We start from the raw sequence: 21,370 nt of genomic DNA, 5'->3' as shown, positions 1-21,370 counted from the left end.
CCGTCAAACATGTGTTAATCGAAATTTATGACCGCTGCTCACAATAAACTTTAATTACAATAACCCGAGAAAGCACGCTTGAATGAAATCATCACTTTCGCCTCCACTTAACGGTCACCAGATGCAGATTTCTTAAAATGGTGCGTCTGCACTCCTCGTCCAACCGTTACGCCATCAAGCTCTTCCTCTTTAGGAAAGTTGCAAAACCCACACCCATGACGTTACAGTTGCACATCGCGAACTACCTTGACGACCTCTCGCACCATCGCATTAAACAACACCTCCAAAATAATTGTATATTTACATAAGTTTTAATCAGTTCTCTTTACAAAGTCCACAATTTTAGAATTTACAAAATTAAAGCTACAGTTAAATCGTAAAGCTACTGCTATTGTTAAACTGGACCAAATGGACGGCGTCGTTACAGTGTTATCGCTTAACAAAATGATTCTTGTACAAAGTACATCGCATAAATATCGCTTATCGTTACATGGTAATTGCACTTATTATGAACTTATTCTACACTTGTTCGAGTCTTCAACGGTGAACACAAGGTTTACTTCCCACTATAGTGGCTGCCCACGTGGGACGGCGGCCCCCTGTGCTTGTAGCGGCTGCCAGGCCTTGAATGCACTATAGCGTAATGGTCGCTGTGCGACGACACTGACCTGGTGGAGTTCATCGTCGATCCGCCAGAAGTGTAGCCTTTGGGGTTTTGGGGAGGACCGTTTAATGAGTACCTGAAACACTGCTGTGTAATACAACGTTTGAGGATTAATCGACAACCCTTGAAGAATTCGAAGGGTTAGTGGTTTAGTCCCGTGGAAATGAGTGAGGGGGTAAAGTCATGAAATTGTATTATTACACGCCGCTCACCGAACAGATAGAGTCTGTAGTCACTCCATCTGTTCGATAAACGGACTAAGGGCCCGGTCAAGCCAACGCAAATGCAAAAATTAAATTTGTGAAAGCCACAAGTGGAAGTCATGGAGTCATTTGCTCCTACGAGCTGCTGTACATTATTATACCATACATTCAAAACGTCAAATAAAATAAAAAGCTTCAAGGTAAATGTTTAAATTGTACGTAGAAATTTAATACTGCAACTGTGGAGACACATTTTACGTCGAGAAATTGATTTAATATTCAGACAATGTGCAGAGGCATTGCTATTCATAACTAACAAAAGCAGACTTAATATCCCGCCTTGCAAAATATCTTGGCTAATTACTTTAGAAATTGCGTTCACTAATAAGAATTTGCCACATATAAAAGATTTTCTCTGAATTGCTTTTACCTTCATACTGCATTTCCATATAAGTCATGATTCACAATACACTTGAAGCAGTGACTATGATACTACAAACCCACTGATTTAAGTTTCCACGAACTTTAATAACGTATTTCAGTGTCAGGCTGAATCTTTGCAACTTTTTATTCAGAGTTAACTCTTTATCACTGACATTTCTTGTCGTCGTTACGTGAGCACGACCGGAGCAAATGACGTCACAAATTCCTTTTTGCCAGCCGACTTCCTCTCACAGCGAACAAAAAATGGAATTTATGTTGTTTCCTGACTTAACAGGGCCCTCAGGTAACATGATCTGAGATGTATGTCTGACGCACTTGTTGCTCCTCAAATTAAATTGCAACAAATTATACCTGGAATTAATTTATTAGAGCACTTAGACAAATTAAGTTCTCGCAACGTTATAATTTAATTGAGAAATTGTTAATGACGGGTTACCCCCTCACGCCTCTATTTACCTCGATCCATACTGACTGCCATGCCAGGACCTGTACGGATCGTAATCCTCTATAATACTAGGCTCCTTCTCTATAATTTCCGTCCTGGCACAAGCACAAGTCATCGCTGAACACAGGAATATGTTAATGATCAACATGATAAGAAAGAGGACTCCTAGTGCTACACAAAGCCACAGTAACCAGTATGGACGGACGCCACCTTCGTCGCAGAGCTCCTGGACGATGGGAGCGTCGCCAGGGTTAAGGACGAACACGCTGGTAGCCGCCATCAGGATACCTTCGTCCGTGGTTAAAGCCCTGGAACAATGTAATGAAAATATCTTACATTAATACAACGTATACGTTAATGCAGCCCAGTCCGAAGAGAATCAATATCCCTACAAATCAGCACCCCAGCCGCTTAAATTACCTGGAAGTAACCCCTTCGAGACACACCGGTTCCGGACACGACCCCCTGCACAGCCCTATGTCACACTGGAAATGCACTTCGGTACTTTCCGGGAACCGGAACATCGATCGGATTTGGGCATCGGCTGTCCCTTTCTTCTCGTCGTAGGTGAAAGGGCCGATGACATCGCCATTAGTAGGACAACCCTTGTCGTCGATCAGCGGCACCCTGCTGCTCAGCTTATTGAAGGCGAAGCAGGACTTCACCCGGAAGCCGTAGGTGCCGTCGGGACGCGAGATTTCCGCCCGAAGAGTATAGGGCTTGTTGTAGACGGCTTGGGTGATTTTGCGGCTGCCATCCAGAAGCCGGAGGGACACCAGCGAGGTTTCGTTCCGGGCGTTCCGGAAGCCGGCTTTGCCGCACGTGATGACGTAGAACTTGTCGTCGGCGAGCTCCAGAGTTCGGTGGATGCGCACGGCGATGGGGACGGAGCGTTCTTCGGTTTTCTGAAAGTGGGTATAAGTAGCGTGTAAGACTGGTAATAGTTACACCACGTTTATTATGTGAATACAGTTGATTATTTTTTGAACCATTGATGGCTTGTTTAATTGGGACATGAAGAACTTGACGTTGTAGCCGGTGTTGACAAAAGGATCAAAATGATTTTGTTTGGAAATGCGTAGGCACGTCTCTGCTGTCGCGTGTTTGCACATAATGTACACCTTCCGCAGAATAGGTAATCTATGGCTATGAATGACTTCAAATATTTGCTTTCAGCTCGAGAGTATCGCTGGTTCGAGTTATTGTTCAAACCAAAAATTACCTTAGTTTGCTATGTGCAGAGGCGGACTGGATTTAAAAATAGACTTATAAGTGAAGTCGTTGTGGAGGCGCCAGACCAGTTAAATGTAAGACGTATTTTTTGTGTTAACTACCAAAATCGTCGTTTTACATTTTTTGATGATATCTTCTCTGGTAATTACCTCAAGGTGTCACTTGCCAGAAATGTTGTCAGATTAAGGTACGAATAAATTAAAAACTTGTCTGAATTAACGTTGAGTTTGTGGTGATAATAAAATATTTTTTTTTGAGAAGAAAAAAACTTGGGGAAACGCATTGTTTAAGAAAAAAGAATAATTAAGTACTTAGTTTATGTTCACGTATTGTGCAGTCACGATGATGGTAAGTAAGCAGGAGTGTTTATCTGCAAGGCCATGTTTAGCAGTGTAAATCGACCTTTCGTTTCTAATAATAAATTTTTGTTGTTGAGAAAAATACACATATATTTTAATTGTTATAGTAAAGCAAGCCAATATAAAAAAACTTTTTTAGTAGATAATTTTCGAAGATTTCGAGAGAAAGTCAAAAATTCCATATGAGTGGTATGGACCAAATTTCATAAAAATTTCATAGCAGGGGGTATTAAAAAATTGTTTTTTTTTTCCCTTGAAAAGGATATAAATATCTTGATATAAATCTTGGCATCCTGATTCGAAAAATAACGCTGTTAGTCCCGGAGTAAGATTTTCGAATTATTCCGTTTGATAGTCAAATTTTTAAAAATGATAAAATTTTCGCATGAAAGATTGGAATTGTCGAAGAAACGCAGTCAATATCTCGTGATCCAAAATCTTAAAAAAAAAACTTTAGATAATTTTGGAAGATTTCGACAAAAAGTAAAATACCGGGACGCATGGAAAAAATGAGCTCATGAAAAGTTGCCCAAAAATCCATCAAAACTTCTAGGACAGATATCCATCAGCTAATTTGAAAAACATAGGGTTTTTTGGTCTCGGATCAAAATCTTATTCTGAAAATCTAATTTTTTTAAAATCCAAAAATTGTGATTCTTTATAATAATAATAACGTTTATTCTGCCCAGTTTGCGTTTTTAAAAAGAAAATAGAAGAATTTTTTGAAGAAGTCAAACCAAAAATAACTTTTGGAGATCGAAAACTATAAAACAAACTCTTTAGGTAATTTTCGAAATGCTTGCAAGAAGGTCAAAATTTTCATACAAGGGAGCACTTAGAAATAGATTTTTTTTAGAAAAATTGCCTAAAAGTACACAAAAAATTTTGATTACTGATTTTGACGTGTTGATTCGAAAAATATAGCGTCTTTATGGTCCCGGATCAAGATTTTCGAAATATATGCGTTTGAAAGTTAAATTATTAAAAAATCTTAAAAAAATCTTCATATTTCACATGGGCAATTTTGGAAAAATGGTAGGAATTGTTGAAGAAATGAAGCTAAATTAACTTCTGCACTTGGTAGTCGTCGAAGATGCTCGAAAAAGAGGGGGGGGGCGACTTTTGGAAAATGGAGCATTTGGCAAAGTTGACAAAAATCTATAAAACATTCTAGAATATAGGTACATTCCGACGAGCTTTTTCATGGTCCTAGTTCAAGATTTGGCAAATATTCGCTAAGAAAATCCATTTTCGATTAAAATTGAGAAAGAAATTATTACCACTTAATAACAAAAAATAAAAACATAGGAATTTAGGAATAAATAAAATCGAAACCAAGTTCTGAAAGTCGAAATCTACAAAAAAATCTCTTTTCATAATTTTCAAAGGTCAAAAATTTCAGAAAATAGAGCTTCTGGAAAAGTTGCCAAAATTTACAAAAAATTAGGCGATGAGATCTCCACGAGCTGATTGGAAAAATGTAGCGTCTTAATAGTCCCAAACGAAGATTTTCAAAATATTCGAGTTTGAATTCAAATTTTGGAAACTCCTCAAAACCGATGCTTGTATTGGTAACCTTGAAAAAATGATAGTAATATTCGAAGAAATGAAGCTAAAAACAATTTCAAGTTCGAAGCCTACAAAAAAATCTCTTTCGATAATTTTTGAAAGTGCTATAGATAAAGTCAAGAATTTCATAATATCAAAACTTGAGCTTTTCAAAAAGTTGTTTAAATATTCACAAAAAATTCTAGATTATAGATCTCGGTAAGTTAAATTGAAAAACATAGTGTTTTAACAGTCCAGGACCAAAATTTTTGAAATAAATATTCGGTTTTCAAATTCTTTAAAAATCCTTATAATTGCCATATTTTTCATTGGTGCAAAATTGTAAGGATCTTCCAGAAAGTGAAGCTGAAAATAAATTCTACAGATCGAAGTCTATTTAAAAAAATATCCTTTTTAGGTGTCAAAAATTTTCAATAAGGGTGTATTGAAAAATTGAGGTTTCCAAAAGTTGTCAAAGTCCGTAAAAAATTCTAGGAAATAGATCTATAAATACAATTTTTTAATAACGCCAAAAGTAACTTCTGGAGATCGAAATCTATAAAAAAACTCTTTTGGTAATTTTCAAAGATGCTCGAAAAAGGGTCAAAATTTCATACGGAAGGGTATTGAAAAATTCATAAAAAAAATCCGGGATATAGATCTCGACTAGCTGATTAAAAAAATATAGCATTTTTATGATCCCGGAGCAAGATTTTCCAAATATATGCGTTTGTAAATAATATTTTTAAAAGTCCTAAAATTTACCATTTTGGAAAAGCTTTTTGAAAAATGGAGCTTTCGGTTAAGTTCACTAAAAAACTGTAGAACCCCACGAGCTTTTTCATGATCCCAGAAACAAGATTTGGGAAACATACGCTAAGAGAGTACATTTTTGAAAATATTCTCAGTCTGTTTACATGTCTCCGAAAATGAATTTTTTATACAAAAAATGTCTTTCTTAAGTATGAGATGTCAAATATTTTATAATAATGCGACAGTATGGCGATTTTCCTATTAACATTTCGGAAAAAATTTACACTTGATAAAAAAAAGAAGGAAATTACGAATAAATAAAAGCGAATTCAAGTTCTAAAAATCGAAATCTACAAAAAAATCTCTTTAGATAATTTTTAAAGGTCAAAAATTTCACAAAATTCACCTCGAAAAGTTGTTAAAAATTCACAAAAAATTCTGCAACATAGATCTCGACGAGTTGTTTCGAAAAATATAGGCTCTTGATAGTCCCAAACCAAAATATTCGACTTTAAATTCAAATTTTGAAAACTCCCAAAGACTGATGTTTCGTATTGGCAACTTTGAAAAAAATGATAGGAATTTTCGAAAAAATGAAGGCGAAAACAACTTCAAACTCCAAAGTTTACAAACATTTTATCGGAAATTTTCGAAAGTGCTCGAGAAAAGGTCAAAAATTTCGTATTCAAAATTTGAATTTTTCGAAAAGTTGCTTAAAAATTCACAAAAAAAAATCTAGAATATATCTAGATCTCGGTAAGTTGAATTGAAAAACAGTGTTTTGATAGTCCAGGATCAAAATTTTTTAAATGTTTGATTTAAATTCAATTTTTTTTTTAATTGTTATAATTGCGATATTTTTCATTGACGACTCTTGCAAAATTGTAAGAATGTTCCAAGAAATGAAGCTAAAAATAACTTCTGGAGGCCGAAATCGATTTAACAGATTAAACAAAAAACTCCTTGGGATATATTCGAAGTGTCAAAAATTTTATACAAGGGTGTATTGAAAAATTGAGGTTTCCAAAAAGTTCGCTATGAAAATCCAATAAGTACTTCGTGTTATCGATTTTGAAAAATGGTGGCAATTTTTGAAGAAAGGAAGCCAAAAATAACTTCTGGAAAAAGAGTCAAAATTTCATTCTAGACATTCAAGAAAATTTCATCAAAAAATTGAGCTTTTGGAAAAGTTGCCCAAAAATTAACAAACAGTTCTACGATATAGATCTCGAAGAGCTCCGTAAAATTAATCTGCTGCGAAATCGTTTAGACTAATTAAATAAACCCACAGTTGTAAATAACGGTAGCTGCAGTTTCGACAGTGAAGACAGTATGTATTGTTTGTATATCATTAAAATTTTTAAACTTTTAGGTTAAAAACATAATCTTCTGGCCTAGAAAACCATAAATTATCGACCGTATCGGCTCTGCTGTTACACAATGAATACAAATTAGGTATCTATATGCAGCACACGTTATCTGTTATAGATTGATAAGGGTTTTGCCATATCTATTCCTCAATTATTTTTTTTGTACAAAAATGCTCTTTTTATTTTACAGTATCGAATTCAACCATTCGTAAAATTCTAATTTGTTGAAGGACCACTCAAAGGGTGTATATTTTAGGGTTAAAAATTTTATTATCAATGTCCGACATATTTGAAAATAATTGTAAAAATTAATTAAATTAAATTAGTTGGGACAGCCTGTATATCATCACAGAATTTGTTTTCTTATATTAACACTAAGAAATGATTTATTGTTCTAAATTGTTTTTTTGGTGTTGTAAAATTAGTGCATTAATAATTTGATATAAAAATGTGTTCGATGCAGTGAGTTATATCCTTGGCCTCATAACTTTAATAATGTGTAATAAATTTTACATAAGACCGTTCCATGCACTCATGCCTTGCAGTATTTGACAGTGTCGTGATTTATTTCATTTAATATTGAACTTCCAACTGAAATTCAGTCCGTTTTGAAGAGTGTTGTATAATATTTGATCGAAATTAATTATAATTAATTGTAATCAAGTGTATTCATTCATGTTGCATAAACTGCATTCGGATCATGATGCAAACTTTCATATTTGCCAGAAATGAGAACAATTCTTACTCTTGCTCAAGTAAATCCTGTCCCTTCATTTTACTTTCGCCAGTTAACATCCTGGTCGCTCTTACATTGCAGTTTGGTAATTTTTAACAAAACAAAAAAACTTTTCAGGTAAGCACTTGATACAAAGTTTAAATTTTAAAATAGTTTCAACTTCACACCTTGTTCATGTTTGCTTTTATAATGCATGCTTGAATTTTTGAGCATCAAGTTTAAAATTTCAAGCTCATGACCGTGCGCTGAAGAAGTAAGTATGGCACCGGAATCGCAAAAACAGTTAATGACATCAACAGTAAAGTCACGAGCATCCAGTCTAACTAATTCATAACTGTGCCTCCTTCGCACTCCTTAAAAGAAAAAAGTCTACACCCTGTGATTAAGTAACACACCCACTCGCGTTCTTTAGAACACTAAATTATCACCAATTTAACGTAATCCGAAAAAGAACATTGCAAAATAAAAGTGTCCCAACCCGACAACTTTTTACCTTCCATCTCCTAAAACAAATGCCATTAGAGAAACTATTAGCCCATGAATAATGTCATAGTTATTGGCATGGACAATGCTGTTATTATACAGCGGAGAAGATTTGTGGTAAAATTTTCCGGTTGGTCTCTCTCGCATCGTTTATTGAAAAAATATCCTTCTCGCCGATGGTCTTCATTGTACGTAAATAAGCCGGAGGGACGCAGGTGTTGAAGCAGGAATGGCCTTTATTGATAGGGGTCACATCGAGCGACCATCGCAAGACAACTAATTGCTTCTTTGCTAAACCAAGTGGAAGCGGCTACAAATCTGTTTTATTTTAATATTTAACAGTTTATTATTACAGGCCGCTTTACAATTTCATAGGTATTAGCATCGATTTGCAGGTACGAGCAAAGTGCATATCATATCGATGGGGTTTATTTTTATCAGTCTGGTTTCTACAAAGAACAAGAACGCGCATATAAGATGTTAATTCTAATTAGGTTAACATCACATTGTTGCAGCCGGAAAAGCAAACATTCAACCAATTATCGTCCGGGTTGTAAAACGAAATTATGGCGCAACAGTTTTATTTAATGATTTGGATAGCGAGTTTTCAACAATGTACCTAAACAGGGCTTGTTATTTAGAGCCAGTTCCCGCTATAATGTAAATTCAGGATTTTAGTGTTGTTGTAACGTCTTAATTACTGCCGATGTTCATTCCGAGCGAATTTGTGGCGGAGATCAGTATTTGGATACAGTTTATTAGGTCTTACGCAAATATGTGCATAAAGAAGAGAGAATCTTGCTGAAGCCGAAATGAGTGTGTGTTGATTTCTTGATGTTATAAATTTTTATGGAAAATTAAATTATAAGCAGCTTGCGCACGGAAATTTTGTTTAAAAAATTATGTTGGGGTGCACATGTGGCTGAATTTTTTGCGTACGACGAAAATTTAATAGTGGTAGTGATTTATCTGTCGACGTAAATTACACGTAACCTTAAAAAATCCCCGATCGTCCTTTATATGCTATTAATACAACGTACGTTGGCTGATAATGGCCCAATAAATTATATTTTGTCGATACATTGTACACACGATAAAATAGGCACCAGAATACACAACACATTCAAATGTTGGTGAATTAATCGTGTGTTTTTTTAACTGAAAAATGAAACTAGGGGAATCACCGTAATGAGACCATAATTTCATGTTTCTTGCCGATTTGGAGATTATAAAAAAAGAAAAGTAATACATTTCTCTAAGATCGTTTAATATAACAGCCAAGGGCTAAGAACACCAAGTTCTAAAACTTATGCCATTCTGGTCTTATACAGTAGGTTTCGAAGTTTCTCAGCTTCGTACGGTTCATAAACAGCAGTTTCAAGTTCACCTGTGAGCAAAAATGGATCGACTAATTACCTCTAAGTAGAACAAAACGCCTTCCATTCATATCCTCTTATAAATTATTTTATCAACGAAACATAAAAACTGGATCCCACACAAAATTCTTTAGATGCTCTTTTACTCCGTTTTAATTCCGATGATGTAAACTCTCAAGGCGAGGAAGTGAAACAACCACTTTGATTACAACAGTAAACACAAAATTTGTGTTTGGTCTAGCTCAGGGGTGACTACTTAAGCCCTTGCTTGGCTTTAGTCATTTCTAAGTACCCCTCGTACATTATTATGTCTTCCAGAATTTATTTATTACCCATTCTATTGAGTAATGTTGACATAATCCACCACCATAACGTTTTAAATGATGATTGCTTCAGTTTATTTCCATTTAATAAAATAAGGAAAATAGGATAGCTAAACACAGGGTGTCCCAACAGCACTAGAGGTCTATTCTTCTTCCATAAGCTTCTAAAAAAGTTTTTAAAATTTGATCAAATTATATACTCAAATTACACTTCTTTTAACTAAAATACATCACTTTTGAATTATTTTCATTGTTTGTAACAACAGGAAAAATCTTAGAAATAACAATCAGGGATCACCTGAAAAACACAGTAACAACCTGAGTTAATGTCCGGATAAGACGCACGTTTTCTGATCATCAGGATTAGTAGGTTCACTGCGCGTTTCTCTCCAAATATGTTTTTAAAAGTGTAGAATTTTTTAGAGAAATATTGATGTTACAATTAAACTCCGCCCCTCGGTGTAACAACGAATGAAAAATTCATCACAATTAAGATCTTGCTTAATCTTTGTTTTTTTTTTAATATATAGAATTTTCTTTCTACAACAGGATAGTTAAACTTGTGTTCAGTTTCTTGTTGGGAAAAGAAGACTTCGTATATTAAGAAAAAAATGGACAAAATATAAGCCCCGCCCACCCACCCCTTCTCGATTGTGATGAACATTATATTCATCGTGAGCTGAAGGGCGGAGTTTAGTTGCAAATTCCTCATTTCTCTACAAGAAATTACCATATAAAGTATGTTTTTACAAGGATGGAATTTTTTAGAGAAATATTGATGTTACAATTAAACTCCGCCCCTCGGTGTAACAACGAATGAAAAATTCATCACAATTAAGACCGGGGCGGGTGGGTGGGGCTTAGTTTGTGTTTTATTCTTAATAAACATATAGAATTTTCTTTCTACAACAGGATAGTTAAACATGTTTTCAGTTTCTTGTTGGGAAAAGAAGACTTCATATATTAAGAAAAAATGGACAAAATATAAGCCCCGCCCACCCACCCCTTCTCGATTATGATGAACATTATATTCATCGTGAGCTGAAGGGCGGAGTTTAGTTGCAAAATCCTCATTTCTCTTCAAGAAATTACAATATGAAGTATGTTTTTACAAGGATGGAATTTTTTAGAGAAATATTGATGTTACAATTAAACTCCGCCCCTCGGTGTAACAACGAATGAAAAATTCATCACAATTAAGATCGGGACGGGTGGGTGGGGCTTAATCGTTTTTTTTTTTACAGGATAGTTAAACATGTTTTCAGTTTCTTGTTGGGAAAAGAAGACTTCGTATATTAAGAAAAAAATGGACAAAATATAAGTGCCGCCCACCCACCCCTTCTCAATTGTGCTGAATATTTTATTCATCGTGAGCTGAAGGGCGGAGTTTAGTTGTAAAATCTTCATTTCTTTTCAAGAAATTACCATATGAAGTATGTTTTTACAAGAGTAGAATTTAAAAAAAAATATTGATGTAACAGTTAAACTCCGCCCCTCGGTGTAACAACGAACGAAAAATTCATCACAATTAAGATCGGGACGGGTGGGTGGGGCTTAATCGTTTTTTTTTTTAATATATATAATTTTCTTTTTACAACAGGATAGTTAAACATGATTTTAGTTTCTTGTTGGCAGAAGAAGACTTCGTATATTAAGAAAAAAATGGACAAAATATAAGCCCCGCCCACCCACCCCTTCTCGATTGTGATGAACATTATATTCATCGTGAGCTGAAGGGCGGAGTTTATCTGCAAATTCCTCATTTCTCTACAAGAAATTACCATATAAAGTATGTTTTTACAAGAATGGAATTTTTTAGAGAAATATTGATGTTACAATTAAACTCCGCCCCTTGGTGTAACAACGAATGAAAAATTCATCACAATTAAGACCGGGACGGGTCGGTGGGGCTTAGTTTGTGTTTTTTTCTTAATAAATATATAGAATTTTCTTTCTACAACAGGATAGTTAAACATGTTTTCAGTTTCTTGTTGGGAAAAGAAGACTTCATATATTAAGAAAAAATGGACAAAATATAAGCCCCGCCCACCCACCCCTTCTCAATTGTGCTGAATATTTTATTCATCGTGAGCTGTAGGGCGGAGTTTAGTTGTAAAATCCTCATTTCTCTACAAGAAATTACCATATGAAATATGTCTTTAAAAGAGTAGAATTTTCTACAGAAATATTATGTTAAAATTATTAAACTCCGCCCCTTGTCTGATTAGGAATGAAAAACTCATCACAATTGAGATCAGGGTGGGTGGGTGGGGCTTAATCTTTGTTCTTTTTTTTCTTTGTTTACATAGTTAACTTTCAACAAATTTTTGCAGCGAAGAACAAAATTTATTATAACAAAAAACATAAAATCAATCTAGTAGAATGTGTTCGAATCAAGGCAGTAGCGGAGTATAAATGACTTAAAAATGATACATTAATAAATTCAGAAAAACTAGCTCTACAAGAATCTCTAAAAAAATACAACAATATTTTTAGTTCCCAAAAGTAAGCTACTTTTTTTAAATATAGACGTTATTACAAATAAAATTTGTCAAAAAATGTTTTTGTCATTTCTCAAAGAAACTTTGAAAACCAAAAATGTTAATTTGGTAAAACGTTTTTAGTGATATTGCATGTAGAATAGTGAACATTTTTACAAATGATTTATACAGGGCGATGAAATTTGTAAACTTTTTAATACTCATTTTTTAAATAAAATCTTAATGTAAGTATTTAGTGTCTTATTTTTATTTTCCGAACGTAAGCTAATGAAGTATAGTAATCGAGCGCATCGGGCGACTTGCCGGGTTAATGGTTTCTCGACGTTTCATGGCCCCTAGAGTACGAAACATATGATCTCCCGTTTCCGTCTATCTGTCTGACTGTCTATCTGGCGTCTGCGTCGATTTTTATTAGACGCGTAAACTCCAAAACGAAATTTTATTGTCTATTTTAGGAATGATGACATCATCTCAAAGAATTCTATTTAAAACGATTTAAATGTTATTCAACAATATATTCCTATTCTTGTGGGATATAACGTTTAAGGATTCAGGACATTTTGTTCGATTATGGTTTAAGTAATAATTTAGCTCTTTGCTTTGAGGAAACAAATTTATTGAAATCAAACTAATTTCTACGTGACATTTTTTTGATGTAAAAACATAAACCCTTGAACTTGACCTTGTTATTACTGCTGAGAGGAAATCTCACCTTTACTTGAAAAGTAAAAACTGTTAGGAGAAAAAGTAGTAAATTCAGTGCCAGACGAAAACTGAGTTGGAAAGAGTCATAAAATATGACTGTCCCACTTGATATCAACGAGAAAATTGCGAATTTAGGGCTGTAGCTACGCTGAAATCGTCAAGAAATAGCACCGCCTGGTCCTCCATAAACATCAAATAACGACCTGCAGCGCGTTTAGAAAAAAATTGTTGCTACTTTTTCATGATTCTGACAGGGAAAGCATCAAACTATGTTTACACAGTCTTATTTTTTTAATAACTATAAAAAAATGGTATAAATATGGTCTAAAATTTGTTTATCCTATATGAACACTACTTGATCCAATCTCTTTCAACAATACAAATCAAACTTACGAAAAATTGTAAAACAAACAGGCAATAATTTCTTTACCTAGCAGGGGAGCTTAGGTCATCATCTGCTTAATCGTAGCAACAGCCTTAAGCGTTGCGCAAACAAATTTTATTAGTGTCTAATTTTTAGATGTTCAAGGCAAGGTAATTAAAAAGTTTTCTGGAAAAATTATAGATTACATCGTTAAAAATGATGAGAAGGGGAATTTTTAAACAATCTATTGTTTTAAAATAAAAGTATAATTACTTGGAACTGCCAATGCGTTATATAATTTCCTTCTCTATTGCAAAAAATTAATATCTAAAAATACAGCACTAATTAATGTATCAAAACATCTACCGTAATAGCGTTCCCCCTACACCGAAAATTGCATTATTTTTGTCGATAACAGTACAATGGTCAATGATTGATTATCTAGCAACCCACTTCAACGGTTCTAACCACGTTTCACAAATAATTCCTTAATCCTGAGTGCAAAATACCTGCGTTTCTGCGTTTTTAAATATTAAACCCGAAAGCACGGTTCCGCCTCTACATTATCCCATAAACAAACAGCCAGCAGCTTAAGTAAACTTGAAATTATTCTCTTCCTCCCCATCCACTCGTCCATCTCCGTAACAATAAGCTCAGCACGTTATCAATCAAGCAGCAGATCCAAGAAATCGATATCAAACGTTCACCTTTCTCTACATTTACGCCGAAGCATTAGCTCAAGAATGATGTTGTTTGTCGATTCGAAGCATGGTCTTAAACCGGAGATTTGTGGTCAGCGAGTGTCATCTTCGAGGTTTTTCAGGCACGGCGCTGTGGCATTGCATTGTTTATTTTTACCCACATTGACTCGTTGACAATGAGCTCGCGTTCGTAGCGTTATTAATTTCAGTGGGTCTGTTGCGTGCGATTATTTATAGAGGCAGTGCAACATTATTAAGCCATTTCATTACAGGGCGTGGACGCAAACACCCAAAGCTGGAGTTATGCGCTACGTCATCAGTGATTCTACGTCGGTCTGTGAGTTGGTAAACCTACGCGACTTGCATATTTGGACGTACGGTGTGGAGTCGAAGGATTGATTGATTCCGTGATGCAAAAGTTTAAGAGATGGTAATGATGCGAGGGAGAAAGCTGGTGCGAGAAAAATGGACAGACTACAAAATCTCGAATGCGTTTAGAAGCTTCTTGGAAAAGTAATTATGATCTGAAAGCATCCTGGAAAGATGTTCTGGGAAGGAAATATGGAGAATTTTGTATTGCACCTGGGCTTTGTAGAAATGCTGACTGATGAATTCCTGCGAACAAATTTTGCACTTTTGCTAAATAAGAGTCGTGCTTCTGATTTTTTGTTATTAACTAGAATGTATGAATTAAAAAATAATCCTTGAATGTATCTGATTTAAGATTAGTTTTTATGTTATTCTATATGATTAAAAAAAATAGTCGTGGTTTGTTGTTAAAAGTTCAGCTCTGTGAAAGTCATATTGTGCTCTAGGGTCCCATCTCCCCGGTCAAAGCTATTTTTTTAATCAAAAAAACTTCACTTTAATTTAGTGCTAACGGCTAGTAATAATTAAAATTGCAGACAAAAGTAAATAACAAAGAAATGTTATTTGCGTCAAAATTTTTGGAAGATATATAAACATATATAGCCTGTATGTTTAAATATCTTTATAACCAATTGTACAAATCAACTGAAATTAGGTATAGGAGTACAAGAAGTTGTGCTCTAATTATTCGTTGAAAAACTTTTTTTTTGGCTTCATTTGTTTTCGAGGCAAGGCCAACTTGATTTTTTTAAAGGACACTACCGTATAATTAGTGCATTTTTGAACAGAGCTTTTTTTCTGAATTCATTGAAATAGCACAAATATACTTTCTTTCTGGCTGAAATATCAAAATAAATTATTAAACAATGAATAAATTACCCAATAACAACTGAAACCAAAATTAAACCTCTGTTTTCTGCAAAAGATTACCAAAATGCTTTCAATTTACTTTCTGGCAGTAAAAACGACGGTGAATAAAATTATGTAGTGAGTTAATGACAAATTTTTGGACGAATGCTAGCAATTTCGTTACGTATGCGTTCTTGTAAGTCTTCGATGTGAATGGGTCTATTGATATAATGGCGATTTTTCAAATAGTCTCACAAAAAAAAGTCAAGCGGTGTCAAATCCGGTGACCTGGCAGGCCACTCAATATCCACGAAAAATTTCATCTAAGTACTGTCGCACTTACGTGACTTCTACAATGGGGTGGAGCACCATCTTGTTGAAACCAAGTAGTTTCCGCAGCAGCCTTAGGTATCCCGCAGATTTTAAATTCCCATTAATTAATGATATATAGGGTATCAAACCCTTTTGATGATAATAAATTTTGAAATTCTTACTTCTGAGGAGTTTCAAAGAGACTTATCAGCTTATCACACTGAAATAACTCCTCCAGTTTCTAGCTAATCGATTTTATTCGGGAACATAGGTGGCAGAGAAGATCTGTTACATCTGTCGTTTGGATTATCGTGTTCGTTTTGGTGATAAAAAACGATCAACAAGTAACTAGAATATTATGATGAGGATCTAAGACAGTTGGGCCTCATTTGACTGATCCTAACATCCCCATCATTTTCTGTAGACCAGTTTGTCCTGTCTTAGGACTCTCATCATTTTTTGTCACCAATTTTATCTGTCTTAGGGCCCCCATCACTTTTTGTCACCAATTTGACCTGTCTTAGGACCGCCATCGTATTTTATCGATCAATTTGGCCTGTATTAGGATCCCCATACTTTTTTCTTGACCAATTTGATCTGTCTTCTTAGAACCCCCATGATTTTTTGTTGCCAATTTGAATTGTCTTAGAACCCTAATCATTATTTGTCGACTATTTGGCCTGTCTTAGGACCCTCATTACTTTGTCGAGCAATTTGACCTGTCTTAGGACCCCCATTATTTTTTGTTCACCGATTTGACCTGACCTGAGCTGACCTGACCTGACCTGTCTTAGGACCCCCGTTATTTGTTATCACCAATTTGATCTGTCGTAGGAAGCCCATCCTTTTTCGTCAATCAATTTGATCTGTCCTAGCATCCCTGTCACCTTTTCCCGACCAATTTAACCTAACTTAGGACCCCATTACTTTAATTTAGATTTTAAAAAATTCAAGGTTTTTAGGTCTAGATTTTTTCCTCCCGTTTTAATTTCACTAGTAAAAGCAGACTCTAATAGTGATTGATTTAAAACTAACTGTTGACGAATAACAATCTCATAAGAAACCAGTTGTCAATATTTTTACTTCCTGAGTGTGAACTAGGGAAGTACTGTACATTTTCACATTTTCCCGACGATTCATGACCCCTAAATAATGAAAAAATAGGTCCCCCGAACCTGTTGTCAAATTTTATAGGCATTTAACTGGCGGTAGAACGCTGAGCAAAAACCCACCATCCATTTCCAATTGATAACGTTACCCCAAAATTTTGCATGGTAAATTCTATCTAAATTTTATAAAATTACATACTCCTGCACTTGCGCTTTATGAAACTGTCTTGATTTTTACCCTTAGCTTCCAGATTTTCGCAAAAGAATCCAAATTGTATAACATTTTGCACTAATACAAAAGGGCTTTCATTAGTGTTTGATATCTAGTAAGCCACGGATTTTTAAATCAGTTGGTACATTTATAACCAAACTTTGACACTGAACGTTGAATTTCAAATTGAACTTGAAAATCTGGCAGCAGCACGAACTTATAAATTAACTTATAAAAAATTATTCGTCATGTTTTGTTGTCCTCTAATCCGTGATTGCTTATTTCTTGTTTGTTTATTTATATGGCACTTAGTAAAGGTACAGGACTTAAAAAAAATAAAATAAACAGTAAGTTAGGTTAAGAATTTATAATTAATTGACATATAAGGTTAACGTAAGATAGTAAAAATAACTAGATGCACTAGGAAATTTAAGGTTAGGAGTTGGTACCACCAAAATTTGAATTGTAAACGTATAAAATAATTAATAACGGTCACTCATTACCACACTACTGGTATAAAAATTTAAATATGTATCTTTTTCGATAACATTAATAGTTTTGACTAATAACAGTGGTAAGTCAATAAAAATGATATAGGATAAGATAAAAATATAACGTTTCTAGCATAGCCTTGAGAAAGCTGCAATAAAGGTAGCGAACCGTCGGCAAAACACTGAAAATATTAATAAAACTCCGTCCTGAAAACCTAAACAAATAAACAAACAAGAACTAAGGAATCACTTATAAACAAAATACATAGCCTACTAAACACCAAACATTAACGAAAACACTATTTTTTCCTTAGCTATGACTGGTGTTATTTATTTTTTTAAATGTATACATAAAAAATTGGTCTAAGGTTATTTCGAAAGAACTTCCCTCGTTGCGGAAGTCCAATAAAACAAAAGCAGCTTTTTAAAAAAAATATAAAATTTGATTATGCGAATTTTATTTTTTATGAGAACCCTTATAACTGAAAATAAAAATATGTACGTAACGTTAAAGTAAATATAAAGAAGCGTGTTGCGCGTATGTTTCAAATGAGTTTTCCCTTAACAAAATTTTGAGATGACGTCATCAATTTTTAGGGACGGTATAAACGAATAAATTTTGCTTAACGATTTAACATGATTACGATAACCTGAAAACTTTTACAAGAGTTCAAAGCATTCGGTTTTGCAGTTTCAAAGTTAGATTGCAAAATATTGTTATACAGTTTTGAATTTTTTCCAAAAATTCTGGTTGTTTAGAGTGAAAATTCGACACGGATTCGCATACCAGAAGTGCAGGAGTCTCTTATTTTGTAAAATTGAAAAAAAATAGTATTGAGCATTGATCGCTGAGGAAGTAAAAACTGGATTTCTTTGTCCGTCTAATAACAACAGACCAATTTTTGCATCGGTCAGTGGTGTCACTCTTGTTTTGATACTTAAATGGTTAAATGTAACAGTTAAAGCTTCAAAATTTTGACAAATTGAGGAAAGGCTATTCCTAAAATTAATTCATCTAGAATTCTGGGAAAATAGAGTGAACCGTTCTTAATTTGATCGGTAAAACAAATTGCTTCGTTTTAAATTGAGTCACCCTGTATAAGCTTTTTTTTAATTTTTTATTTTACAGAAAAAGTCGAAGGAATAAACATTTTGGCTTGATTTAATTTCACATTGAAAAAGTTTAAATACCGTAGATTTTTACTCCCCGAGCGTAAGCAAAGGAAGTATTGTAATCGAGTCCGTCGGCCGATTCTATAATTTTACGTTTTCTCGGCGTTTCATAACCCCTAGAGAACGAAGAAATAGGTCTCCTGTTTCCGTCTGTCTGTCCGTCTGTCTGCTGTCCCGGATTTTTATTAGACAGATAATCTCCGAAAGTACTGGACCGATTGTTGCGAAATTTTGTATTTGTATTAGGAATATCGTGTAGATGGTAAAACGCTAACCAAAATTTGTCTAATCATCCCTACCACTAAAGCGATGACGTCAGTTCAAAATTGTATATAGTAAATGGGTTTTAAATTGTAGAAAATAACATGGTCCTACACATATAGTTTATGACTCCGAATTGAGTTTTTACCCGAAACGTCCAAATTTTTGGAAAAAAAATCAAAATTTTGAAACAATATTTTGCAATTTAATTTTAAATCTGCAAAACCGAATGCTTTGAAATTTTGCAGATAGTTTACAGTTATGACAAGCACGATAAATTTTTGATCAAAATATACAGCGTGTTGTTGAAAGGTACGTACAAAATAAAACCGGCAATTGGTCTCGAAGTATGGGTGCTAAAATTAAAAAAAAGTTCAGGTAAAAGTGTTCTCCTTTTAGAGATAAAAATTATTAAAATGTATGTCCAAATTCGTTGTACGCCTCTGATAAAAAGGTCATCTTTCGTTTCTGTAGCAACAAAAGGGTGTCTTATTTTTTTATTATTGTTACAGTTGCTAGGATTTACTAAAATAAATTAATTTTATCTATTTATCCTTCAGTAGCGTCTAAAAAGGTTGGATAGGGGTTAATTTTCCCCTTATAATTTTGATAACACAAATTAAGTTTTTCAGGCTTCTTAGACTTCGCGAAGAACTGTCAATTTTGTTGTACGTACCTTTCAATAACACCCTGTATTTACTTGTCCCCTCCAAAAAATTGATGAGGTCACCTCAAAACTTTTCCGGATAAATCCTATCTAAAATGTACAAAATATGATGAGTCTGTACTTGTGATTTATGATTCCATTAATATTTTTTGGATTTTCATATACAGGATGACTCAAAAAAATTGATGAATGCGTGAATTTATTTTATTGATTTAATCAGGAAATACAAAACCGAATGCTTTGAAATCTTGGAGATATTTTAAATTTATCATAAGCATGGTAAAATTTTGATCGAAATGTATTTGCTCATCCCCCCTAAAAATTTGATGACGCAACCGCAAAATTTTGCTGAAAAAATGCTTAAATGTGTGTAGAATGATGAGTCTATACTTGTGATTTATCACTGCATTAAAATTTTTTAGATTTGCTTATACAGGGTGTCTGAAAAAAATTAATGACTGAGTCAATTAATGTTATTGATTAAATCAAGAATTACAAAAATGTAATACAAAAAAGACATAATAGGCTTGCAGTCGTCACGTTCCCGACAGCGAGGGAAGTACTGTCTAAACTCTTTTTTAACCAATTTTTATCCAAATAATTTAATAAAAAAAAAACTTAATTTTCTTTGCTTATTTAAACAACTGTTCTGTGGTTTTAATTGCAGAATTAGTTATAATAAAACTAATGAACAGTTTTCATTTCTTCAACATTTTTTTTAGAGGATCACAAATGAACATTTTTTTCTCTTGTAAACTCAATGCTCGGACGTACTGCATAAAATACGAAGTTCAAAACGTATAAAGTACGGCGTTCGTACACAAAATTTAAAAATCTAGGTGTCTGGGGTAAAATGAAAGTGTATTCATAAATCACGAAGAAAGTTAAATGATATTTACTAAGCAAAATCTTGAGGTGGCGTCATCAAACTGTTAGTGGGGACTATTAGACAAATTTTGGTTAACGATTTACCATCTACACGATATTCCTAAAAATCGTATAAAATTTACCAACAATCGGCACAGTAGTTTCAGAGATTATCTGTTTAATAAATTACGGCACAGATGGTAGATAGAGAGACGACAGACAGACGGAAACGGGAAACCCCCTTTTTAATACTCCATAAATCATTAAATTCGCCATTTGCCGAATAGATCCTGGTCTACCCTCGGGATGTAAAAAAATTAAATAGCCGCTTCTGGAGAATAAAACACACTGCTTGTGCTTAGTGTGACAATATTATATTTTATTTAATTTTTTAAGTAGGTATATCGGGACTTAATAAAACGAAAACAAAATGTCTTTAGACAGAGTACAATGTAGCCTTAGGTTTAGACGGTAACTAATCTAGAAGTTATCTATAGATGGAAACCTTGAACAATATCGCTATGTTTCAGGCACAAGGCCCAATTTAATTATGTCAAGAAAATGGATAATGTTTAACGCAATTTTTTTATAAAAGATGCTGCACAATTTTTTTTTGTTATCGTAAGTAACATTCACATAAATAAAAAACTCTTACAACTAATTCTAACTGAGTTTTACACCCAAAGAAATGTAGTTAAACGAATAAAAGAAATTTTATTATGTTATTACTTATCAAATGAAGGGATGTAAAAAATTAATTTAACGTAACTGACGTCGAAAATTTCCTGTTAGACCGAAACTGCTGACGAACCCTTGCTGTCAGTGGTCAAAATTGATCGACATGTTGGACGCA

The 21,370-nt window shown here is 34.0% G+C and overlaps 1 protein-coding gene and 1 long non-coding RNA gene across 3 annotated transcripts in view; one reads left to right on the top strand and one right to left on the bottom strand.

Annotated features, from left to right (window-relative positions):
* Positions 1 to 282: 282 nt before the first annotated feature.
* LOC135141289 (uncharacterized) overlaps positions 283 to 21,370 on the bottom strand; it is a 70,153-nt gene continuing 49,065 nt past the window's right edge. The window contains exons 3-5 of one of the 2 annotated variants that reach the window (XM_064072265.1): positions 2,177 to 2,661; positions 1,768 to 2,064; positions 283 to 740 (exon numbers count right to left, since the gene is read on the bottom strand). In XM_064072265.1, the coding sequence (XP_063928335.1) occupies positions 557 to 740; positions 1,768 to 2,064; positions 2,177 to 2,661 (966 nt within the window). In that variant the 3' untranslated portion in view covers positions 283 to 556. Of the gene's footprint in view, positions 752 to 1,767; positions 2,065 to 2,176; positions 2,662 to 21,370 lie in introns of both variants that reach the window. The other variant, XM_064072274.1, reaches the window with a different exon arrangement.
* On the top strand, positions 14,316 to 14,661 carry LOC135135042 (uncharacterized). The gene is made up of 2 exons (XR_010281432.1): positions 14,316 to 14,420; positions 14,481 to 14,661. It is a non-coding gene; the product is annotated as an uncharacterized LOC135135042 (long non-coding RNA).

Source organism: Zophobas morio, unplaced genomic scaffold, assembly GCF_036711695.1.
Source record: "Zophobas morio isolate AGI-343-1 ecotype UQ-CSIRO unplaced genomic scaffold, CSIRO_AGI_Zmor_V1 ptg000004l, whole genome shotgun sequence".
NCBI lineage: Eukaryota > Metazoa > Arthropoda > Insecta > Coleoptera > Tenebrionidae > Zophobas > Zophobas morio.
Note: the sequence above shows the minus strand (reverse complement) of the source record. Positions and strands in the feature narration are given on the sequence as shown.